At 38.3% G+C, this 25,378-nt stretch overlaps 1 protein-coding gene across 1 annotated transcript in view; it reads right to left on the reverse strand.

The window, feature by feature from the left end:
• Positions 1 to 2,522: 2,522 nt before the first annotated feature.
• LOC107086214 (collagen alpha-2(V) chain-like) overlaps positions 2,523 to 25,378 on the reverse strand; it is a 56,498-nt gene continuing 33,642 nt past the window's right edge. Inside the window, exons 9-54 of the mRNA XM_015377015.1 lie at positions 25,242 to 25,286; positions 25,102 to 25,155; positions 24,947 to 25,000; positions 23,034 to 23,087; positions 22,886 to 22,939; positions 22,652 to 22,705; positions 21,595 to 21,639; positions 21,087 to 21,140; positions 20,878 to 20,922; positions 19,481 to 19,534; positions 19,261 to 19,359; positions 19,131 to 19,175; positions 18,946 to 19,044; positions 18,797 to 18,850; positions 18,588 to 18,695; positions 17,763 to 17,816; positions 17,580 to 17,678; positions 17,426 to 17,479; positions 13,496 to 13,594; positions 13,334 to 13,387; positions 13,151 to 13,204; positions 12,999 to 13,052; positions 12,733 to 12,786; positions 12,608 to 12,652; positions 12,369 to 12,467; positions 9,936 to 10,043; positions 9,750 to 9,803; positions 9,487 to 9,540; positions 9,351 to 9,404; positions 9,196 to 9,249; positions 8,988 to 9,095; positions 8,761 to 8,814; positions 8,556 to 8,609; positions 6,697 to 6,858; positions 6,468 to 6,575; positions 6,151 to 6,258; positions 6,020 to 6,073; positions 5,843 to 5,950; positions 5,639 to 5,692; positions 5,427 to 5,534; positions 5,164 to 5,217; positions 4,936 to 5,043; positions 4,523 to 4,835; positions 4,232 to 4,413; positions 3,889 to 4,131; positions 2,523 to 3,574 (exon numbers count right to left, since the gene is read on the reverse strand). Of these exons, the coding sequence (XP_015232501.1) occupies positions 3,428 to 3,574; positions 3,889 to 4,131; positions 4,232 to 4,413; positions 4,523 to 4,835; positions 4,936 to 5,043; positions 5,164 to 5,217; positions 5,427 to 5,534; positions 5,639 to 5,692; positions 5,843 to 5,950; positions 6,020 to 6,073; positions 6,151 to 6,258; positions 6,468 to 6,575; positions 6,697 to 6,858; positions 8,556 to 8,609; positions 8,761 to 8,814; positions 8,988 to 9,095; positions 9,196 to 9,249; positions 9,351 to 9,404; positions 9,487 to 9,540; positions 9,750 to 9,803; positions 9,936 to 10,043; positions 12,369 to 12,467; positions 12,608 to 12,652; positions 12,733 to 12,786; positions 12,999 to 13,052; positions 13,151 to 13,204; positions 13,334 to 13,387; positions 13,496 to 13,594; positions 17,426 to 17,479; positions 17,580 to 17,678; positions 17,763 to 17,816; positions 18,588 to 18,695; positions 18,797 to 18,850; positions 18,946 to 19,044; positions 19,131 to 19,175; positions 19,261 to 19,359; positions 19,481 to 19,534; positions 20,878 to 20,922; positions 21,087 to 21,140; positions 21,595 to 21,639; positions 22,652 to 22,705; positions 22,886 to 22,939; positions 23,034 to 23,087; positions 24,947 to 25,000; positions 25,102 to 25,155; positions 25,242 to 25,286 (3,873 nt within the window). The 3' untranslated portion in view covers positions 2,523 to 3,427. The remainder of the gene's footprint in view (positions 3,575 to 3,888; positions 4,132 to 4,231; positions 4,414 to 4,522; positions 4,836 to 4,935; positions 5,044 to 5,163; positions 5,218 to 5,426; positions 5,535 to 5,638; positions 5,693 to 5,842; positions 5,951 to 6,019; positions 6,074 to 6,150; positions 6,259 to 6,467; positions 6,576 to 6,696; positions 6,859 to 8,555; positions 8,610 to 8,760; positions 8,815 to 8,987; positions 9,096 to 9,195; positions 9,250 to 9,350; positions 9,405 to 9,486; positions 9,541 to 9,749; positions 9,804 to 9,935; positions 10,044 to 12,368; positions 12,468 to 12,607; positions 12,653 to 12,732; positions 12,787 to 12,998; positions 13,053 to 13,150; positions 13,205 to 13,333; positions 13,388 to 13,495; positions 13,595 to 17,425; positions 17,480 to 17,579; positions 17,679 to 17,762; positions 17,817 to 18,587; positions 18,696 to 18,796; positions 18,851 to 18,945; positions 19,045 to 19,130; positions 19,176 to 19,260; positions 19,360 to 19,480; positions 19,535 to 20,877; positions 20,923 to 21,086; positions 21,141 to 21,594; positions 21,640 to 22,651; positions 22,706 to 22,885; positions 22,940 to 23,033; positions 23,088 to 24,946; positions 25,001 to 25,101; positions 25,156 to 25,241; positions 25,287 to 25,378) is intronic.

Consider the following 25,378-nt stretch of genomic DNA (forward strand, 5'->3'; position numbering starts at 1 on the left):
GGTCCACCCAAACACCAGACGTCATTAAGACGTTGGTTTTTAGGCTAAATCTGGTCGATCCGTCATAGTCTGGATTTAGTACAGAACTAGTTGTTGAAAATTGGGCTGTGTTGGTCGGTCTGATTTTGTCCCACTTTATCCAAAAATAGACGTTGAAAAGACATAAAAACCCAGTTTTCAAAGTTTTTTTCAACAATCTGAACGGCTTTTCATTTTTCACTTTTAAACCAAATGTAGACGCCCTTTGGACGTATATCATGTCTTCTTTTCAATCTATTTCCAACCTATTTTTGCTCGGTGGGGCTGCTGTGTTTCCCTCACCCCTTCAGACAAAGCAGAGCTCCATGAGCTTAGCCTGCTGCCCAAGCCAATCCACATTAAGAGGCCTTTTGTAAGGGAAGAGTTAATTGTTTCAGAAATAATTTAGATTATATTTTGATTTAATGCCTCAAGTCGGTTTATCACTAGTAATGAGTGAATATTGTCTTTTTTCTGACTTATCTCTTCCACTCCTTTCATGAAACTGCATAAAATGTAATTCAGTAAAATCCTTTGTGACAGGCAAGATTGTTGATGTGTATGTTAGGGTCTAAGGTTCAGCTACCATTGGCTCCATGGTAGTTACTTAAATTGACTACATTTACTGTTTTTGCTTTATTAGCCACTAAACCATCGCTCTACTCTCCTGTGGTAGGACTCAGAAGGGCTGGTAACTAACACCACAGCCACATTTTTCTTGTTAACTGAGTCACAACTTCCAGATGTGATATGTCCTTCCAGCCATCCATCTTAGAGATCCATATTTACCATTTTGCTACCCTCTGGTAGTCACTGGGCCCATTGAATTGTGTGAATTATGGACTCTTAAACCAAAATGAAAGTGCATCAGTGGTCACCCTGATAAGTCCTGCTGACTAGTGCCATTAGTGAGGCAAGAGGTAAGGAAAGGAAACTGGATGCTTCCTTATTATAGTTAATTTAGCATAAGGACCACCCTATGTTCTCTATGGGTCTCTCATTGACAGTCTTCAACTTCTTTTGGAGGTTCTCCAGACATTCCTGAGCCAGAAGGATTTCTAATATTTGACTGAAGGTCCTTTAAGGTCCTTCAATTTGCAAATGTGTCTAAGCATTAACACTATTGATCACCTCCTCAGCATGCGATCCGGTTCTGATGGAGCTTGGTACCTGACTAAGCTTGAACATGTTTTAATGAAACTTTTCCATACATGCTAGATTGAGGGTGTCACAGTTTAGACAATCAGATCTCAAGAGTTGGGAACTACATAAACTGCCATATCAACAACTTTGTTTTTTTGTCGTAGCATTGTCTTTGTTGACTCTTCAGCTGATTATGCATAAAGCCACGTGTTCATTTGATCACCCCTCCAATGCAATTATTTGATAGAAACGCAGCCGCAGAGGTTTTTGGGGGTTTGTCTCCAGCTTTGACCATAATCTGTGTGAGCGTTTATCTCCTACAGGGCTTGTGTTAAAATGAAAACGGGTTTTGTAAGAGTGGCAAGAAAAGGTGTTCCTTGTCTTCAATATGTTTGTCCTCAGTTTTTTTTAAATAAGAGATCCTGCGGATTACAGCTGGATATATTTTGAGGTAACATTACAATTGGACTAACTAACTGGCACTAATTGGTGCCTTCAAGCCAATTGCTTGAAAGAAACTGGCTCCAATACATTTTGTTTATTAGTATCACAGAAAAAGGGACTGATACAAATTCTTTAATTATAAACCCTAAACCCTAATTATTACAATGTAACTTTGAATGAGTGAGAAAAGCCCAGAAAAAATATCTCAAAACCGCACATTTATCATCCTCCTAAGATTAATACGTTACAAAAAAATTGAAATCTATACAAGTTATGTTTTATTTTTAAGTGCATTTTTTCTTGAATTGAGCCCATGAGACATTTTGCCAATGGAAAAAGACTATTAGCCTTTAAAATAAGAAAAAACTTTGAATTATCTTATTTAGAGTACATATTGTATAAGTATCTTATTTTAGGAGTAAAAATACTCATTCTACTTGAAAATCATCGTATTAACCTACTCAAATTAAGGATAAATACCCTTAATTTAAGACATTTTTACTTATTTCTAGACAGTTTTTGCAGTGTATGTGTTACTGGTCTGTCACATAAAATCCCCCCAAAAGAGTTGCAGGCTTGAAACTGCCGCCTCATGTTTTAAGGCCACAGCCTAAACCAATGTGCAGCCCGCAAACAAGAACAGGCAGTGAGAAAAGTTTTTAATATTTATTTTGAAACATCCAAACTCCTCCATTTCTTGTTTGAAATGCCTCGCTCTTCTGCTCCTCTCATTCTGTTAACCTTAGCTATTCCATAATAAATACTGTAAACTGAAATCTAACCACATTCTGACCAAATATTCGCTTGAAAATACAATCTAGAAATACAAAAAAAATAAAAATAAAAAAAACTGCTCACATTGTAAATGTCACCACCCTAACAGAACCTAACTGTGGCTTCATTAATGTGACAAAAACTTAGGGGATTAAAAAGCATTCAGTTTAATTTGTTGCATAGCAAAAAGTACAAAGCAGACAGCCAGTTATTCTAAAAAAAACTGAATATAAGAAGGATTTCTTAAGCAATATTAAAAGCCCAGAATACGGCAAATGGGGAACTGCCGTTCAGAAAATGGTTATAGTTCTGCTACCTGTTGCTGTACCTTTATGTGGGTTAAAGGTCACCACAAACCACCTAACCCCTCCCACACCACCCACCTCTTTCGTCAAACCCTGCCTTTCTGGACCGGAAGAACAGATCACACCACTTTAAAAGAAAAACAGCACCTGGGAAGAAAGATTTACATGCAGCATCATCGTTTTCTCAGCTTTGGTGACGAGGTAGCTAACACTGAGCAATCGAAGGATGAAATGGGTCTGATCCCCCGCCTGCGATCCAAGGAGCTGGATGCAGACTTCAGACGCTGCATCGCTGACCTCATCCGAGATGGTGTTTTCCTTAATAGCACCAAAATGTGTTTAGTTTAAACATTAAAAACAGCAACTTTGTAAAAAAAACAAAAACAAAAAAAAAACTCATTGATGATAATAATAGCAATGGGGTGGGAGATTTAACATTTCTGGGCTTATAAACAGCAGTTATGGGTACCATTTTAAAGCTTTTTTTTTATTATTATTTGGATCCAATTAGTGAAATGAAATTTAATGCATGAAGCTTTAGCTGAACAAACACAAGACAACAAAAGAATGATTTAGTTGTTTTTTTTACCAATTATTTTTTAAAACCAAACATTTTTACAAAATTAGAAATCTTGGATGTCTTGAACTGGATTGAAAGGCACAATAAATATCCTGCCACAGGGCCAGAAGAGTCCTCAGTACTCTGACCATGTCAGCTGTCAGTTCAACAGTCTGCTGAATTTTTACAAGAAGCACACAGGCCCGATATCGATGCCAAACTCCTGATTTGGGCCACCAATGTCCACAGGGGCCATATCAACAATGGGAAGTCTTGCAGTTTTCTGTGTCCTGTATTCAAACACTGTCTTGCCCCAGTTGCCAGATGCTTGCTGTGAAAAAGAATAAAGAAAATCAAATAAGAAAATTCTATTTTCAAGAAACAGCTAATATTTCACAGTTGTTTTAATTGAAGAGCATTCAAATGCCTATATCAAAAGAAAATAGGTAAACAGTTTGTGCAATCAGATGTAGGTACGAGGGTAATCCCATAAATAAAGAATCTTTATGGAAAGATTGGGTACTAAAAAATGATAGAATAGATAGAATCTTTTTGTGTACTACCCAAAATACTTTTGGGTTTTAATGATGTGTTTTCGTTGGGCGTAACAAGGAGAGATGTTCAATCAGGTTGAATGAAACGTACCGAGCAGGAGTCTTCCAACACTGTATATCTGAAGCGGTTATTCCCCTCGGCTTTGAGCTCCAAGTCGTTGGAGCCTCTGAGGATCACAGCTTTCTTCAGGTTCCCATTCTTGGCATCGTTGTAGGCCACAGAGTTCTTACAGTGGTAAGTAATGGTCTGAGATGCCTCCTTGGAAAGCAGGCGTATGAAGGTCATCTGAACTGTGGCGGAGTTCGCAGGCTGATCCATGTTGCCATAAGTGAACTGAAAACAGGTAGAAAACGTTAACGCCGCACTGAGACAGAGGTGTGCCGCATTTAAAGCTAAATATTCCTCCTATTATAATTTAAAAGGTGCTACTCACATGCGTCCCGCCATTGATGTCAGCTCCGAACCACACGGGCTTGTTCCTGGAGGAGGTCCACCACACTTTACGGGGTATGCTGGCTGGGTTGGCAGAGATGCAGGTTTCTCCTGTGTCCATGTTGCAGTGAACCTTGATGGCATCTTCTGAACTGCCCTGGTTTGGATCCACCCAGTACTCACCTGGAGTCAAATCAATCATCTTTAGGAAGGAAATAACGCTCATCTTGGGTTTTTTTTTTCTCTACAGATCGTAAGGAAACCAACTGGTTGTGTCGCCTCTAAAACGTACCACTCTTCTTCATGGGATAGCACCTCTTCAGGTCATCACAGGTCCTGGCTGGGTGCTTCCTGCTACCGTCTGGACTCTTTATGCTGTCGATCTGGCTGCTGAGGGCCTTCAGGGTGGCCTGTACGCTGGGGTCAACAGGCATAATGATGGATGAAGAGTTGCTGTTTGGCATGGCTTCATCTTCGCTAAACTCTGGAGGAGGAGGAGGCCCAGAGTCGTAATCCTGGGGGCCACCAAACAGATCGTCCATAGCCGCCACAGGGGGTCCCGGAGGCCCAGGAGGTCCAGCGGGTCCAGGTTCTCCTGGAGGGCCCTGTTGATTTGATATTATTAAAATATTGGTGGATATACATCTGTTAATAACATTTTAAGGTTTCAATGACTCCCACATCTATGTTTTTGATAGAATTTACCTGAGGTCCAATTTCTCCACTGAGTCCACGGGTTCCCGGGGGTCCCATTGGTCCAGGCTGGCCCATATATCCCTCTTTACCAGGAGGTCCGATAGGCCCGGGAGGACCCTGAGTTATGTTCAAATGGAGGTTTACTTAGTGTTAGAAACTGAATTCCACAGTTTTTATCATGCATGAAAAGTCAATCTCATATTGTTATAAAAAGTTTGCCATAAAAAAGTTACGTACCCTCGGACCACCTGGTCCAACTATTCCAGGAGCTCCTTGCTCACCAGTTGTTCCCTAAAAAGATGAATGATAAATAGTCTTACGTACAGGTTTTTTCTTTTTTTTTTTTTTTTCCATTTTCAGACACATAAAATTCCATTTGAGGCTGGGGGGGGGCACTAATCCAATTTGTGAGGTGTTGGGGGATTCCATTGGACATCTCTTTATTTTTAAGATACAAAAACAAAAATGTAAATGTTTACAGTTGTTTATCTTTAACCTACTGGAGGTCCAGGAAGACCCTGCAGACCGGTGTAGCCTCTGTGTCCTTTCTGTCCTCTCTCTCCATGATCTCCCAGGTCACCCTTATCTCCTCTTGGTCCTTGTGGTCCCTGAATCGAAAATTTTAGGTGAAATGTTAATAAAACTTTGACTATTTATTTGAACAATCAGTTTGTAGCTCATCTTTAATTGCAAGAGGATATTTAAGACTGACCCCTAATCCTCGTTTTCCAGCTGTTCCAGATGGTCCTTGAGGTCCTCTTGAACCCTAAAGTAATAAATAAGACCCCTTGTTACTAACCAGCCTTCTCACTGATCAAAGTCTAAATTTACATATTGACATATTAATCAAGAACTTAATAACAAAACACCTTTTCTATTAGTAAATCAGCCTAAAGGTGAAATGATCAACACTTACAGGCTCTCCTCTCCGTCCTGGAGAACCTGGTGCACCAACAGGACCTGGTGTTCCAGGAAGTCCTTGTGGACCAATCAAACCCTCCGGCCCAGAATCCCCTCTGTCTCCCTAGAATGTATAGACAATTAGTGTTTTGCAACATCAAAATCAGAACCAGAATGTTTCTTTGAATCCTACCCTTTGCCCTGGAAGGCCATCTTTTCCTGGAGGTCCGTCAGATCCTCTTGGACCCTGAGGAAAACAAATGTTTTAATTTATACTTGTCCTTATGAGTGTAGCTTAGAAACCAGTTTGAAGTATCTGCTTACATCCGGGCCAGGATCACCACGGGGTCCATTAGCACCAGGGACACCAACAGGACCAGGGGGGCCTTTATCTCCTGGTGAACCTGGGGAGCCCTGCTTTCCTGGAGGTCCCTATAATGAGAAGAACACAAAATTGATGCTTTCATTGTATGGATGTTTATATACAGTAGAAATAACTACCTTACACAGTTCAATGTCTGTTGGTTCAAAAGATAATATAATCTGGGTCTAAATCCATAACATATGGTGACCAAGATATCAGGATCTCCCTGATCTGGTTAAGTGAGGGTCTATACTTCTATTCTACAAATAATACCAACCCCTGGCCCTGGAAGACCGGGCATTCCTCGTTCTCCTCTCTGACCAGGAAGACCCACAATGCCTCTCTGTCCTGTAGTTCCAGCCGGACCCGGAGGACCATCAGGACCCTGAAGCCCAAGACAAAACACACAGAGACTTTACATACTTTCTTTTGCAGATGTAAAAAAATAAAAACACAAATAAAATACTTCATGAAACCTGATTAAGACAAAAGCCTCATTGAGTTACCGTTGGCCCGTCCTCTCCAGGGTCTCCTTTGTCTCCAGGGCTTCCTGGGGGTCCTGCAGGTCCACGCTCACCCTGTCTTCCTGGGGATCCATGATCACCACGCAGGCCAGGTGGACCCTCTTTCCCAGGAGGTCCCTGTGGTCCTGCTTCTCCAACGGGACCCTGAAAAGACACATCATCATCAAATAATATGATTAACCCTGTAATGGGACACACCATACCATTGTTTTTTCAATCCCAAATAACTTAATTTCTCTGTAAACATCTCTGAAATGACATGTGAGAATTGATGCTATGTAGAAACAGTAGATAAAATCAAATGGATTTTATTTGGTTATCTCACCAGAAAGGTTTAAGTTAAAATAACTTGATTATATCTGAAAGTAGATTCCTAAAAACAGTGAAAGTAAAACTTGTAGCTTGGTATAGTTCTCCAGGTCTATATGCAAAGATTCTCCAAATCTCTACAAACATCCTTCATCCACAAATTTCTTAAGATGTTTGTCAGACTCAGTTCGTAGACCCACTTTAGATCATTCCAGAACTATAAACTAACTTTTTAGGTCAGGGTTGATATTTTGAACACTTCCTAATTCAACCCAACTTGACATAAACATAAGTTCTGTCTGGAGTAAAGAAACCCCTCAGAATGATGCTACCACCACTGTGTTTTACCCAAGTTATTGCACTGTGTTACTGAGGTAGAGCATTGGGATTTCATTTCCTGACATTGACATTGGAAGTGAGCATATCAGACTTTATCCTAAACAAAACTCTGGTTGTTTTTTTAGAAGAAGGTAAAGCTTCCGTCATTCACCGTTACCTCTTGGACACGAAACGTGGCACATAAAGGTCATTATGATCATATGTAGAAAATAAGCAGCACCTCTTTCAGTTCATCATATTTCCTTTAAATTGGTAACAGATTTCCTGTATTTTAACGCTATTGAAGATCAACTTTCACCTCTAATATCTTCTCTATTCTGATACCTTTTTAAAGATAAATCTTTTAAATAATTTGCAATCTTTTTGCAACCCATAGTTTTATACACAGTATGAACATGAACAACATTGAGAGAAATACTACCAGGATATGAACAATAATTCAGGTGGGAACTAAAGAAGACTGAAATATATTTGCTTTAAAAGTTGCTTTAACAAAGGTTTAGACATGAGGCTTATCCAACTAGGATGCTGAAGAAGAAAATAATAAATATCCCTTTTTAGTTCCACATTGGGGAAATTTGTAACCTGCAGTTTTCTCACTTTTACTGCAATTATTACCAATCCTGGTCCCTTGTGCTGAATTTTCCCCCTTCCACTTGACTTAAATGAAAGAGAGATTAACAGGCTTCTGCAGCACTTGATGGGTGTTGAGGACAAGCATCATTTGAATTTGATCTACTAAAACAACTGCATCTTAAATATGCAGGATATGGTCCCCTAAGGACCAGGGTTGGGAACCGCTGCATTAGGGAGCAGTTTGCTGCCACACTGAGTAACCCAGGAGGACCAGTCTGGGGTTAAGGGTCTTACTCAGGGACCTGGAATTACAGTCTGAGTTCCGAAACGGAAATGTTACATTTCGGGATATAAAGGCCCTGCTCTACGGACCAATATGCCATAGATGTTTACTTTTACTTTATGTTTTACTCTATGTTGGACATATAAAGGCAATAGTCTGTGGTGAAGCTTCTTTATATGTTTTCATTTTAGATGTGAGAATACAGCCACAGACACAAAAGCAATCTGTAGAATTTGCACTAAAATATCTTAATGTATAATAGATCAGACAGTTTTGTTAAACAGCAAAATTCAGTCACTTTTAAACCCAATCAACAAAATACTCCGGAACTTACAGGTGGGCCTGGTGGACCGACTTTTCCTGCAGAACCAGGGAAACCAGTTGGGCCCTGCAAGAAGAGAAAAAAATCATCAATAGAAAAAAAAATTATAACATATAGAATTGGTTATGTCTTTATTTAAGTAGATACATCAGGTGTTTTGGTTTCCTGAGGAAAAAATGGTTCGAAAGAACCCTTCAGTAAATCACTGTTATCTTACCGGTGCACCCTGTGTTCCTCGTCCTCCTTTTAGCCCAGAAACACCAACTGGACCCTAAAAACATGATACAGCATTTTAAGAAAATCCACCTAGCAACACATACACATAAAACAGCATATGCTGTTTTCTTTTTGTGACTGTAAGACGACAAAGAATGATAGAAATGTGTTAAAAAAAACTTCCAAATCAATCTGGTTGTAAACAAGGTCTAAAAACTGGACACCCACCGGAGGTCCGTGAGCTCCAGCCAAACCCTGAGGTCCTGGAGAGCCAGCCTCTCCCTTTTGGCCAGGCTCTCCAAGCTCTCCCTTGACTCCAGGCTGTCCATCAGGACCCTGCAATCCACAGAATCATTAACAATTAGGCTGTAGGGTTAGGGTTTGAGTTCAGTTTGATCTGGAGATGCACATATCAAAAAGTATTCTAGTTTCTTGCCTGGGGTCCGGTGAATCCAACAGCCCCGATCGGACCAGGGTCTCCTCTTGAACCCTGAAAGGACACAGACTTTTAACTGAAATACTCTAAAACGATAAGAAAACTTCAGATTGCTTACTATACAAGATATAGAAGACTCTTTTTAATTAACATACCGGTGTTCCTCTGGGTCCTGGAGGTCCAGCTGGCCCTTTTGGTCCGGGTTCCCCCTGTAAAGACATTATGTATTCATTGATAATACAGACACTAAATTATGTAGTCACTAATTATAAGACTAATTCTATACTGAACCTTTTCACCGCTGGGTCCAGCAGGTCCTACAGGGCCAAGGGGACCTGGGGCTCCCTGTGGAGGAGAATAAAAAAAGCCTGCTCATCAGCCGTGCCTTTGATTAACAGCAACATGTGCAGTCCCGTCAGCAGAAACAAGCTGGGACGAGCTTTGAGCTGCATGAATCTATCATTACAGTTTGTTTTTATGTAAATGAAATGCCATTGTTCAAGGCTTAGGCAGACTGAAAAGTACTGTTTTGAGTGCAGAGAAGATAAACCTACTCTTGCACCATCGTTGCCAGGTGTACCCTCTGATCCTTTTTCACCGATTGCACCCTGAACAGAAACAGCAAGAACAAACGGTTTTCAAACATCAGTCCTGATAAAGTTTATTCTGCTCTTACCATCCTTTTCCAAAGATGTTCAGGGATCATTTGTGAATCCCTCCAAAGATGCTGAAACACGTACCCTGTCACCCTTGGGCCCTGGAGGACCCGAGATTCCTCGTTCTCCGGGCATTCCCTGAAGACCAGGAGGACCCACATCTCCAACAGTGCCGGTAGGACCAGGGCTGCCCTAAAGTGACAAAGATCATAATTTTAACGACTCTTTCTCCTGAGAAACAATAGGACAAGGAATGGCTATTTTATGGAATAAATAAGTGTCATACTGTAAATGTAGGATCATATTGTGAATCATAGCAGGAGGCTTTTAACTAACAACCAAGAGATGCATGTAAAAAGGTCCAGGAAAGAAGAAGGAAACCCAGAAATGACCTTCGCCCTATGCACTCCAGTTCTCTTTGGGTACTCAGAGAGAAAATATAGAACAATCGGTTGCTTGGGGGTTTCCTCTTTGTGGGATGTTCTGAGAACTCTTCTGTAGTTAGGACCTCCATATGCATTCTGATTAGATGCCCAAGTGAAATGTACTGGGGGAAAGAGTCATAGGAGCAACCAGAGGGTCACCATTTGGAGTCTTCTGTCTGTCTTCTAGGTCTAGACATTTCACCTACATTGCGTACTTATGGTGATTAGAGGCTTCAGTGACCCCTGTGTGCAGCAGCCTAGCCTCTGTCAGCGAGCTCCAGTGAAGCAGTCGCTCGCCACCATCAGTGAATAAATCGATGGGTGACTGATTTTAAGAAGAGCTTTGAGGTACTGAGACTTAAATAAGTTTAAAATGGCGAAAACCATGGGTGTAGCCCCAGCAATCTCTTTTCAAACCGATTTAGAAATCCAGCTGCTTCCTAAAGAGTTAAACTGTCCTGTCTCAAAAAAACTTCAGCACACAACATCCAGTGTGTGTTAGAGAAATAATCTGATTGCATTCCTACTGTTTGCCCCCTTAATACTAAGTCCAGCCTTCCAAAGAAGATTATTTCATTTGGTGGACTCTGGGACATCGCTCTTTCTATCATGATACTGTAGATTTCCCGTCACCATATAGGTGATACACTAAAATAAGAAAGACCAGTAATTCGAGAGGTTAACCTATTGGCTTTCTTCAATGAAACAGATAAGAGGGACACTTTTATTCCTACAAAACAAAACCCTATTTTACTGATCTCTTGCTAACGAAGAAGACAAAAGATACTTCAACCTCTCAACCTGTAGTAAGAGGTCAACATTTTTTCTGGTCGAGAACCAAGGTTTTAAAGATTGAGGAACTGGCTGTCAAACTTTAACTGCACAACTGTGCACTGAAGATCAGGGTATAAAGACGACAAAAGAAACACACCAAGAAACACAATGTGGACACCTTGTACAGCTGGCTTTAACTTAGAGAAACCATTGCATTTTCCAAACTATGAGGTCATACACATTAATATTTGCCACACTCCTATTCAAACCAAAATTAACTTGATGGCCCTCATTTAGATCTGACTCTTAGATCTCTATGTAGACTACCTTTTCTACTTAGATATATTACTCTAAATTTAGACACCAATAACCACATGTTTATAAATTTCCCCACTTTCCTTGAAGGGTCCTTGGCTGGTTCCCTACAATTCCTTTTTAAACATCAACCTTTGTACTAAAATATTCTTTCTGTCATGATTTGAGGACATTAAGGTCTAAAGAGAAACGTCATCTTCTGGTCAGACCCTGTAATTTAGTGAAAGGATGAAGTCAGAGTAAAAAAATATGCAAGAGGAGGTCACTGCAGTGGCTCGAAGTTGGAGGGGGTTTCACTGGGAGTTGAAGGGAAGCTGGCTGCCGTTCGGCTGGCGTTTGACTGTGAAGGGCCATTTTGAATGACTGCTACTGTAGCCTTTGGAAATTATCAGATGAGGCAGTACTCTACTTTGAAAAAATAAATCAAGGGTTATTTTTTTAGCATAATTAAAACTTCACTGAAAGATATACAAGGGTTGTGTGTTAAGCTGAAATTTCAATATATGCCAACCAGAATACAAGGGATAGATAAAAAAAAAAATGTGGATTTATGTATACGGATAATTACTGGAACCACTGTTACAGTTGAACTAATGTAAATAACAAGGTAAAATATGAGCTATTTAATAACATAAACTCAAACCCTGTCTGTTTAAATATTCCTGCAGTGCTTGTCTAAAGTTTGGTAACAAATATGACTACATTTAGCTGAACTTTAGCTGACAAAGATGTCAAAAATTTGGATGTATCTTTAATAAAAACTTCTTAGTGTGTGCAACACAAATGAGAGCAAATATGAAGCTTTTAACTGTGGATATATATTTTTTTATTTGTCAAATGCAGCATCCCACTTAAATCTCTTGAGACATTCACAGATTAATACATTTAAAACCTATTTACTTTAAAAACCCTCTGAACAAGAACCCCCTTAAACCTGTGTAAACTGAACTACAGTACCTCTTATAAATGCATGAATTGATGTTAGTACATGAATATTTATTACCTTTGGTCCATCTGGTCCCGGTGCACCAGGAATTCCTTTAGGTCCCTGCAGACCGGATGCTCCCAGTTCTCCTCTCTCTCCAGGGATTCCTCGCTCCCCCTGAAATTTAGAACGCATCATTTATTGAATGATTTACTGAATTTCCTTTTAGGATGAATAGAGTATTACTGAACCGAATTGAATTCAATTTAGAATTAATAAGTGGCACAAATATCTTTATATAATAAAGATTCACTCACCCTTGGTCCAATTTGACCAACTGGACCAATTTCTCCAGGGATGCCCTAAAAGTAACACAAATATCAGTTTTTAATGGCAGTGCATTTTTTTATGTGGTTAAAAATGTTGCTTTTGTTGGACTTACCTGGTCACCTGGTTTACCAGACTCTCCAGGGGGGCCTTGGTTTCCTGGTAAACCCTATACAATAAATAAAAGATGGTGAAACAATGATAGATCATATTTTATAAATGTTTTTTTTTTTATCCACATCTGTGGAAAAAATCCAATATTTACCCATAGATACAGTAAAATTTGTTTTATGGTTTTATTAAGGCTTTCTATTTCTTCAATAAATTGCTTTGAAGCATTTTGTGTTTGTTTCATATTCAAGTCAAGAAACCCCAACACACCGGGAATCCATGTACACCTGGTGGCCCCTGTTCTCCTCTGTCTCCTGCTGGGCCCTTTAAAAGACACAGTTCAAATTAATAATTTTTCTCAAGCCCAAAAAAGAAAAGGACCTTTAGCAAGTTGTGTGAAGCTAAATAAAAGATATACTTACGGGTGGACCAGGGGGGCCTGCTGGGCCGACCTCTCCATCTTTTCCAGGAGGTCCCTGATGATACGTAAAAAATAAACTGAGTATAGAGATAGATAATTACCTAAATAAATCTAGAAGAAGGAAATGAACCACTTTAGTGAAAGCACTACAGCCAAGAATAAACCAGCTTATAAAATTACTTACTCTTTGACCTGGCACTCCTGCAGATCCTTGTTCTCCTGTTTTTCCAGGGTCACCCTTCAAAAATAAAATATATTTCAAGTCAGAAAAAAAAATGAAACACGCTTTTTAATCAAACATTGTATGAGAATGTCATGTCACTGATTATAAATAAATCGGCCTTACAGTGAAGCCCTTTGGGCCTGGGGCCCCCATGGTTCCTACAGGGCCTCTATTGCCAATTGATCCGGCTGGGCCTGGACGACCATCCTCACCAGATGCACCCTAAAAAAGAACCAAATCATAACTTAATTTAAACATTAAAGCATGTTTATGGATATTATAACTAAAAATTCCACTGCGATAAGTTTTATAAAGGACTGTTTGTGGCAGTGAAGGCTGCTGTTCTCGAAAACAGAAAAGGCTCAGAGGCGTTAAATAAATCCAAACAGAACGTATTGGTTTAAAAAATGTTAAAACACATAAAACACATGCCTAAAATGGGTTAAAATTCACTTCAGAAACAACTGCAAGATTTCTGCACAAGATGACTGTTTTGACTGAATGATCACTTTTACATCTCCACTCATGAGGAAAACCTCCTCGCTGTCCAGCCACCATCAGTCAAAAATCCTTAAGTATGTTTGCCAATCAGCATCTAGTAGCCAGCTAATATCACAGCATCAGGGTTCAGATCCAAAGAGAAACCTCAGTACTGCTTTATCCTTGGAATTTTACACTTTATTTGTTACCTTAGAGATCTTTTGCTTGTAACATCACTTTATTCTTATATATTATGACTTTATTCTGGTACTATTAGGACATTTTTTGTACCATTAAGACTTTCTGAATTTTATGATAATATTTTCAAAATATGAAATCATTATAGTATTACAAATTTAATCTGATATTATGACCTCCTCGCTGTGTGGCCACCATCAGTCAAAAACCCTTAAGTATGTTAGCCAATCAGCATTGAGTAGCCAGCTTCACGACCCATCCCTGCTCCATAGACCCCCTAAAAGGTTTAGCCTCACTGGAAGTGATGTATTTTTCCATGTTATCCAATCAGGGCTCTACTTTCTTGTTGCTTTTAGTGAATATTTAAAGCATTTTAATGACTACATTTATGATGTGCAGCCTTCTAAAGCGGGGCATACACTGTACGATTTTCACCCTTTTCGGGGCTATTCTCTAGCCTGGGTGCCATTCCGAACTTAGTCCCGCCCACAACGTTTGAGGTCGGGAAGTTCGGTCTGGCATTGCTCAATAGTAGCGCGAGTATGCTCGCACAATATCTGGTGGGCCAATCAAATTGTCAGGGCGGGCTTTATACGATGATGGACAGATGATCAACAGTAACGTAATCTACCACGTCACCAAAGCGCGCTTGGGTGACAACAACAATGGCTGCCGCTGGAGAGTTGAGGTGTGTAGATTCTGCTATTAGGTCTGTTCTAGAAGATATCGACAGCAAATTAATTTTAAAAGAGGAACAGAGAAACGCGATCAAGGCTCATCTTCTTATTCTAGGCGTGCAACTGCACGCTTTGATTTTTGTTGACAACAACTATGCGTCGCTTAGTTGCTCTTATTGGTTGTAGGTCTATCCAATTGAGTGCAGAGGCATTTTTTTTCCTGGTTCGTTCGAAACACGCCCCATAATCACAGCTCTATGAAGCAGTATCAGACTCATATTCTGACTAGAATTGAGTAGGACTACGTCAGGCTAGTGATTCTCCAGGCGTGCAAGAATATTTCGATTGTGATCGTGCGTCCTGCGTCATGTAGTGTACAGGGGGTAACGAGGGGCAATTGGCCTTTCACGTCCACCTCCCGGTCAGGAATCGTAAGGTTGGAAGAAAATCAAATGAAATTTGAAATTCAGTCTGCCGTCGTAAGGTGGTCGTGGGCAAATCGCTAAGTGGGCATCCACTAACAAGGATTCTTCTTCTTCTAATTCCTCTCAGACGAAAACTCAGAAGCATGGCAGGGGTGCGAAATGGAGTTCTTTCTGTAAAATTGGCAGACCGTAATAGCCACGTTTGCTCAGCCATGTCTTCGTCCAAATATTTCGCCGCCTTTTCATTTTAGGGCTTTCAGCAAACAACATTGCACAAATTGCCAAGGCAGCATGTTTCTCTTTAATGAATTTCATATTCCTCTTCTATGCATTTGGCTTCCGGATAGACAAGTACGAGTAGCTCCATCTCACTGCAGAGCTGAGTGCGACATGTTTTTTAGAGTTACAGTTTGAGCAGGTAGATCGGATCAGAGTGTTGGGTCACACAGTGTGAGAACATACATCGTGAGCTGTGAACTCACACTGTATGACGAAACCCTGTGGTTTCGTCATACAGTGTGAGCTGGAGCTGCGTGCAATGACTGAAAAAAAAAAAACGTACAGGGTATGCCAGCTTAATTCAGACATGATCATTCATCACATTAAAACAGGACTTTACTGTATGTAGAAGTCTAAAAATGGAAGAAGATTTTGCTATTTTGTGAAAGATTCCCTTTTATTATTAGATTTATAATTATTTGGTGCATTTTTATTTTAGCTAACAGCGTTAGCACAGTCACAGTCACTCGTTTCTGCAATTCTCAAAATTGAACTCTGGAGGGAAAGATAGAGTGGTTTACAGCCTAATTTAGACACATCTCTTAATAAGAATAAAGCCTGTATTATGATGATAAGGTCTTACTATTATGGGAAACAGTCCATAGTAATATGAACATAAAGTACTGAGAAAAAAAGAAAAACACTTTTTGCAAGAACCAATTCAGTATAGTGGCGAATGTTACCATCTGTGACACGGGACACTGGGGTTCGATTCTCTTGATGGTAGATACTTTAGATAAAAGCATCTGCTACATGGTACACATCTAAGAATGCTTGAGCTAATCACATAACATCACAGCCTCAGAGTTCACATACAAAGCTTAGCATTTTAACAGAAAGAGAAGACTGCTCTTTCTTTTAGAAACCTTAGTACTGCTTTATCCTTGGAATTTTACACTTTATTTGTTACCTTAGAGATCTTTTGCTAGTAACATCACATTATTCATATATATAATAACTTTTTTCTGGTAATATTAAGACTTTTTTGTACTATTATGACCTTATCCTCTCGATTTTATGATAATATTTTCAAAATATGAAATCATTCTTGTATTATTACAACTTTAAGCTGATATTATAAATGTAGTTTTCTACCTGAAATACACATATTATGATGTTAAGATTGTAGGTCTGCTACTGTAAAATTATGCTGCACTTGTATTCTTGTAGATCTAATATCATGATTTTATTTTATGACTCTTCTCTCATAATATTATAACTTTATCTTGTAATTCATAAGAAAATATAAATATATCTCTTAGTGTGGTGTTCAAGGGAAAACAGTCTTTAATAATTGGGATAAAATTAAAATTTTTCTAAATGAGTTTGTGTAATTGAATTGAACTGACTCAATATTCCAGCTGAGTTTGGATGATATGAATTGTTATTTTAAAATGCATTAATTATTTTTGCTACACAATGAAATAGATATGTAAAACAAAATGTAAATGAAGACCTTGCACTTAAAAGTAAAAAGCAGCCTTATAATTTGATTAGAATTTCAATCTACGGTAATAATTTTTTCTATTTTTTCCCAATTATCAACTAACACATTTTTAGTTGAATGAATGGTTGCTTTTACAGAGTTAGGACCAAAACTTACTCTATATGGTTTCCTGCTTATTTGTAAACATACAACCCACAGCTTAAACTAGCTGCTAAAGCTAATGATGCTAAGGAAAGTTCTATGATGCTTTCAAGAAAAAATCTTCTTTCAGTTCAAACACCAAATACTACCAAAGACATGTAGACATGTTTAAAGGAGAAACAGAAAGAAGGTGCATGCTTCAAAAACATACATGTATAAATGTAATTGGAGACAAAGGAAAATTAGATGTGTTTACTGCATCTATAACTGTGAAAACACATTTAGCATAACAATATATATCTTCCTTATCTATCAATGATTTTGGCACTGGGAGACCACAGTTAAGCTAACTTACTTGACCACTTAAAACAGTCCTTTTAAAGTGTGATAAAGCTCTTTAACTTACCAGGGGCCCTGGCTTCCCTTCTGCCCCCTGGACTCCTGGGGTACCAGTAAGACCCTATGGAAGATTGATCAAAAACAAGTATTGATTTGTCAGAATGGATCTGTAACAATAACAAGAACTCTATTTCAAATATCAAAGACAACTCTTGTGTTACCCTTGCACCTGGTAGACCAGGCTCCCCTGGACGTCCGGGGTCCCCAAGAGAGCCTTTTGGGCCCGGTGGACCAGAAGTGCCACGGTCTCCTTGAGCACCCTTTCCAAAAGATGGGACACAATTTTTATTTATTATATGAATTAAACAAAATAAGAAAAATTCTGCAAAAGAAATAAAGAATACCTTTGGCCCAGGCAGGCCATCAGCACCAGGGAAACCTCTGTTACCAGGAGAACCCTAAAAGACACAGCATGGTATCAATCATTACTAAATCATATGTCCAATTCAAGCAAATCAGCATTTTGGGAGAAACAAGGCTACTCCAGATCCATTCTACTCTCCACACAGGTTCCAGATAATACCATATATAACCAGATAAAACCAAATGATACCTGACAGGGAGAAATCCAGACAGAAGAACTTTTTAGACAGCTTTAGGGCATCTTATGAGTTTAGCTACTGTAGTACACAGGCTTATTTGCAGATTTAGTTTGCATTGGACTTGTTTTGAGCTAAGGTAAACACCACAATAACACCTGATTAACACCATCATCAATGAAGGTCCTTATTGACTTAAACCTTGTATTGTTACATTTTGTATTGTTCATAGGTTTAATATCTGTAAAATCTGCAGATTTGGCATCAACTTTTCCTAAAGAGGTGCTGATATAACAGTTTATAATTGTTTTTATAAAGGGTCTTTTTTTAAAGACTCAGGAGTGTTTTTTCTAGTAACAAAAATGCATAACTTAAATGAATGGTAAACTGTAAAGGTAAGTATCTAGAAATGCATGAAGATTGCAATGGATATAAAATGGATATAAACTGTTAAAAATAATATCCTCTGTAGCTTCTAAACAGGAACATGGGCAAATAATCCAACATATGAGTTGTAAAAACCTTAAGGGCACGATAGGAGATCATTCAGAACAAGGTGAACATTTAAAATGTTGGGGAAGTACCGTATTTGCAGACATTGTTTTAGCGAGAATAAAAATGGTGACTTACTCTCTCACCGACGGGACCTGGAGGCCCAACAGAGCCGGGATCTCCACGTGGTCCTCGCTTTCCTTCCTCACCCTGAGGTCCTATCACTCCCTGAGAACCTGGTGGACCCTAAACATATATGAAAATACAAAACAAAATTCAGAGTAAATGCTCATACCTGTCAATTTTCATCTGACATCAGTTTTTTTTTTTTTTTGATAGGTTCTTACCGGTTCTCCTTTTGGTCCTGCCTCTCCTTTGAAGCCAGGAACACCAACGTCTCCCTTTGAAGAGAATTTTACATATTTCAGGCTCCATTACATGGTTGAAATATTATTTGAGGAACCAGAAATAAGTCAAAACTTTAACATTTACTCACTCCCTGTCCTTTTATGCCAGGCTGACCCGTGCTTCCCTGTGGTCCTGGTGGGCCAGGGGGTCCAGGATGGCCTCCTGCACCTTGTGGACCCACATTACCCTGTAAAGAGGGGCCATTATTGATTGTAAAATGTACATAGTTTTCTATTTATTTTTATTTTTTGGCAAAACAAGAGATCTACATACCACTGGTCCTTTGGTTCCTGGGCCTCCATCTGTACCCATGGGTCCCTGAAAACAAAAATATTTGTTATGTGTCAGAAGTATTGCATCGCTTGTATAACTTCTACTATAACAAGGAATTGCAGATAATGACCCTGAGTCCAACTGGTCCAGGTCTGCCTAAACGACCCGTCTCTCCTCTCTGACCCTGTGGGCCTTCTGGACCTCGGACCCCTGTGGGACCAGGTTGTCCCTGTGGAAATCAATCAACAAGTGCATTAAACAACACAAGAGTTTTGCTGCTTCATGTTTTCACAATAATAAAACATCACTGAGTATGTAGAGGCCTCTGTCAGATGTGTTGTTCTACTTGCCTTCATACCCGGAGATCCTGGATACCCTGCAGGACCGCTGAGACCTAACGGGCCCTGTTGTTTGACAGAAGTGGCAAGATGAGATTTTAGAGCTATATAGTCAACATATTTATTAGCAGGACGGATAAAGAACATATCAGTCTCAATGTATCTTTTTAAAATGAAAGATTAAAAGGAAAATAGTGCAGCATTAACTTGACATACAGCTATGATTCCTTCGTGGTTTTTATATCATAAAGTAAGGTTTACCTTCTTAACTCCTTCCCTAAGGTTAAGTAACTGATAACACAAACACACTATGTTTTATGTCTTTACATAGAATATTAACAATATTTCTAAAGGCAAAAAATCTATCTGCTTGACATTGGAAAAGTTACCATGATGCTTTGGCTATTGTTTGTTTAAAAACCTAGCCCAATTTGAAATCCTTCCACAAACCGTTTTTAACCATTACATACAAATTTCGGGTCCTCTATTCCTAATCTAACCTCTCCATTCAAAATCAATAGATATCCAAGTGAAGCTCCAACTTCTCAAAAAACATGTTGCAGTTTCTCAGGGACTGGTTCTTGATTGCTACCTTATCAAAAAGATCAACCAATCAAAGCCTTTGCTTCTGTCTGTTTGCTGACAGTTCAAACAGATTATAATTTACCATTAACTCAAGCTCATTAAAAGGTCTCTTAACCTTTAAAAAGCAGGTGGGGGAAAAAAGAAAAGCATGGAAGACCAAGTACTATTTTCAGATTTAAAAGAAAAAAAATACACTTTATGTTAGTTTGATTCTTATGCACTTTGACTTACAAAAACTTCTTTCAAAGTTAACTATTAGCTTTCGATTTAAAATAGTAGCAATACATAAACAAAGATTAAGATATTAAAACAACACATAGTTAAGCTTCGACATTTACATATTTAGTAATTAATAAGATATAGTTATTCATATAAATCATCTTATGTAGAAAAAATATTTTTTCACGATTCTTACTAGATTTAAAGAGGCATTATGGAGTTTTCCAATGATGCTGCCACCTGTGGCCAAAGCACAGAACTGCAGCTCTCTTCTGCTCATTCTTGTTGCTTGCGCTCATACTTAAGATTTTTTTTGTTTTTACATTTTTCACCTTACATTGAGTTGTCATTGCTATCTATGTAGAGCTGGATGACAGTATATCTAAAAAAAACAGGCTAAAAGTACAGGCTCATAGATGCATTGATACTGAACTATTGAGGTCAGTCCGCTCATCTAACAATGTTTTGGTCGTAAAGGGTCAAATAAAAAGGCTATTTTAAAGATAGTTTTCAAAAAGCATAATATCTCTTTAAAGAAATGTAGAAACATGCATGCTAATGTTCAGTAAATGCTAAAAAGCAGAATTATGCACAAGTGAACTCACCAGTGGTCCAGGTTTCCCAATGTTGCCAGGCATACCCCGCTTCCCCTGTCAAACAAGTTTAATCATTAAACAGTGTTGAGCTTAGTTTTTTGTATTTTTTTATGCTTTAATTAGTTCTGGTAGTAAAAGTTTTATAAATGTAAAATATATATTTTTTTTTTATTAATTGTTTTCTGGTAAAAGGTAACTCTTTGTTTTAACAGACTTACTGCGACACCGCTAGGTCCAGGGCGTCCTCTCTCACCCGGCATCCCAGCGGGACCCTGTTAGTCAGACCGAAAAAAAATTTCAAATACTTATACAGTACCTGTTTGTTAAAAGGAGAGAACTAATTTTCCACTTTTATCCCTGATCCTAACTAAATCAAATTAACTTATTTATTAATTTTTTTTTAACCTGCCACCACTTTACTTGACATAAGACACCTTAAATCCTTACTGTATATAAGTCACCTTGATCTCTTCTTCTTTATTTTTTCCCATCCACTGTATGTATCTGGTTGCACTGTATATACTTCATGCACCTTTTCCTCTTTTATGCACCTTCTTTTTTTTATAGGAACCAATGTCACAAGTGAATTTCTCCATTATGAGATCAATAAAATTCTAGTCTAATCTAATCTAACTGTGGATTGACTTTGGGAATATTTAAACAAAATCAAAGGTATATTCCCTCGCTCTGCAAAATGGTAATACTTTGGACATACACTATACTTACCATTGGCCCAGGTCCTCCCATAGGACCAGGCGGCCCTGTGGCACCCTAGAAAAACAAACATTATTTCATTACTCCGTACAGATTTTACATTAACATATGCAGTCAGTCATAATAGTTCAGTTTTTATCAGGCATGTTTTAGGGATGTCCCGTTGACTCCCTGTTACCAGAGGCGATTCTAGAGTCTGTGGGGGCCCCAAGCAAAAAATCCAAGGGGGCCCTACTGACCAGTGTTCATCACCATTATGTTAGGCTATAAATAATCTGACACCAATGAAAAATGTATTAAATAAAACCTTTTTTTATTCCAAATGTTCTAAACATGAACAACCTTGTTATTTTGGAAAATATATAAGAATAAAAGTAAAGAATAAACTAATAAATTAAAATTAATGTATAATAAAATAAAAAAACAGTAAATTACTTTAAAAACCCAATATAAACTTTGTACAAAATATAAAGTATAGTAAGTGTAGTGAAATNGTAGCTGTGAGATTTGACTGTATGTCCCATACACGCCTTTTCTCTCAATGATCAATAACAATCAATCAGGGATAATGTTACTTCCCAGATTATTTCTGGGATAATTTAAAGTCAGTTTGCTCCTCCAGTCAATAAAGTACCAGACCTTCCATTAAATGTTACAGCTTTATGTCAAATAGATATAATAGAACTTCGTTTTTACAGACCCAATTCTTATATGGGTAAAAAGCAGCGTATACCCAGTGGTAAATACAGTAAAGGATGTGTGATGCTGGAGGCCTAGGTCTTTAAATAATAAGGGTGATGTCACAAAACTGTCATGAATGGCCATTAGGTCTAAAACATATGGCTAAGTCATCAGTAACATGTGGAGGGCGCCGTCACCCTGTCACACTCTTTGTCTCCTGGTTAAAGCAAACTTTAAATCAGAGAGATGTTCCTTTTTGTTAAAGCCTCATCTTACTGTGTTAAGGGCATTGCTGAAGTGAACACAGATCAGACTGTTGATACCGTCTTTAGATGTAATATACCAGAGAAATATTTACACGCTTACATGACTTGTGTCTTGTTCATACCTTAGATCCAAGTGCTCCAGTTTCACCTTTTTGGCCAATTGGTCCAGAATGACCCTGAAGGCAAGAATCAGATGAAATTGGAACATATCAACAGATTTTTTAGGTTTTTTTTAAATTATCATTGTTGATATATGAAGAATATAACAAACATATAAACATCAAACACATTCCCTTTTAAAATATAGTTTAAACGATTCACAAATAATGACATTTTTAATGTTTTTTGGAACTCACTCTGTGACCCTTCAGGCCAGGTGGACCAGGTGTACCAGGGAATCCTCTTGATCCCTAAATATGAGGAAAGAGTAAGATTTTTTTTTAAATAAAAATGTTTAGTAAAAGGAGCTCCATCTCCATGAGGTATAAAGTTGGGGAAAGTTACCGGTGATCCAGGGAATCCAACTTCTCCGGCATTTCCTCCTCTACCTGCTTCTCCCTGGATGGGTGAAATGACATTTAAACATTGCAAAACCTTTCTTGAATATGTTTTTTTTTCTTTTTTTTATAAATATATAGCCAATAATGCATGGCTTTATTTGTAAACTTTTTAGGCAAGCATGCTTTATTCTACTGTCAAAATTTGACATATTATCTGATCTTAATTTTCTGAATTCATATTTAAAGAAAACTTTAACATTCTTTACATTCTGAGTTAAAAAAAAAATATTTAATGTGCTGTTCTAATGACTTTTACAGCACAAATGAAAAACAACTAAAATATGACTTTTTGCAGCCAAGAAATATTGTAAAAGTTCAATATATTCAAAATGAACAACCAAAGCAAACTCTTATGCCACTCAGATTATGTCCCTCAATCCCAAGGATGTCATGAAAAAAAATGCTTTACTTGAGTGCCTATTAATATGCCAGTACAACCTTATAAAACTGAGTTTATTTCCCTAATTGATTAGCATTTTATTTTGGGATATATTATAATTGGCCACAGATTTGAAAGATTAGTGATGTATGCAACTCCGAGGAGTTTAACTCTCAGACTTTTTATTCCACTTGGAACAATAAACCGAACTTGACTCCATTCTTTTAGTACAAAGATCAGATTGGCATGTATATAAGTTTGTTATGATATTGTTATAATAGTTGTATTGTTGTAATTATATATTTAATATGCATTATATGTATTCAAAATTGTTCTTTATGTCTTGTAAAGTACTTGTTGTGAATTCAGGATGTATAAACTACCTGCACTGAATTCTAAACTTTCTTTTTTTTTCTCAAAGGAATTTTTACATGTCTTAAAACATGAATGTGAAAACAGATGAGTCATGAAACAGTCGTCTGGCTACAAGATCAAACTATTGACATGTCTGATACTATTTAGCCTAAAAAAAACATAAAAAAACAGATACTTTCTCTAGTAGCAAAGCAAAAAAAAGTTGCTAAAGTTGGAAAATCTGAAATTCTGTTGCTTTTATTGTCTTGTGACAGCCAATCAGGACCTGCATTTCGCTTTGATGCAGTGAAGACAAAGTTGTACTCAATCAAACGGAAGATAGAAAACCTAATGTCAACACAGGATTAATTAAAAAGTGCTTTTAACAGGTTGGTGGGTGAGTTTTAATAGAGCAGTTGTAATTTAGACCTTATAAAGACTTAAATTATTCCTCATTTTTTGTCTTCTTGTAGCCCCTCTGCCCAGCGTCCTGCTCTGATCTCCCGTGTCAGCTCCAAAGCGGGCCCCATCCAGTCGCTTCCTCTGCCCTGCTCTGGATCATTCTCTCCTTGCTGTCTTCCTCCGAACCCCTGCTGCTCCAGTCTGAGCTCCAGAATCCCCCCCCTACCTTACGTCTGCTCATCTTGAATGAATAAAGTGGCGTGATATGGTAAAATCCAGGCCCGCCATGCTAATTTGAAACCCAGCAAGCAGCAAAAGAAAAGCTCTTTCTAACTGGTGATGTGGTGAAGCCACATAAGTGGAGCTTGTTGCCCTCCATGCAAAATGCTTGCAAATTGTCAACCAAGCCACGGCACCCAAATGTAACGACTTTGTTGCTGGTATCGCATTTGGTATAAATGTACTGTTATTGGCAGGTTCACTGCTGCCAGTAAGCTGGGTGTCTTATTCAGGTTTGGCCTTGGTAAAACTTCTATTTTCCATTTGTAAACTTTGCTAATTCCATCTGGTTTTGTGTGGAATCTCTGAAAATTCTGCCTTTTTACTGTAACACCTTAAACTTATGTTAAGTTGCACTCAGTAACTTTATTGTTTTCTCACTCCCATCTATACAAACCAGATTGTAATAAGAGGATAAAATTCTTAGAGCAGCAAAGACTCACATCTTCGCCGGGTTTTCCTGGTGGGCCCTCAGGTCCCCTCAGCCCTGGTGAGCCCTGAAAAAAAGTAACAAATTTTAGACACATATTGCATAATAACACATATTTTGAATTATCTCCATGCTATGCAATAAAAAGTTTGAAAAGGATCGTCATACCATATGACCTGGATCACCAACATCTCCTGGAGGTCCTTGTGGTCCAGGGTGACCCTTTAAAAGGATGAATAACACATTTCATGAGAAAAACCAGATGGACAGACAGAATATTTTTGATAAGGAAGGTGACGCAGACTTACAGGTGAGCCATTCGGCCCCGGTGGGCCTCTTGTACCTGCTTCTCCCTACAACAAATATCATTAAGATTCAAATCAGGAGCTTCTAATACAAAAAATTAGAATCTTGACAAAGTAAAACCAAACAATCATTTCTGTCT

Source organism: Cyprinodon variegatus, unplaced genomic scaffold (assembly GCF_000732505.1).
Source record: "Cyprinodon variegatus isolate N-32 unplaced genomic scaffold, C_variegatus-1.0 Scaffold145, whole genome shotgun sequence".
NCBI lineage: Eukaryota > Metazoa > Chordata > Actinopteri > Cyprinodontiformes > Cyprinodontidae > Cyprinodon > Cyprinodon variegatus.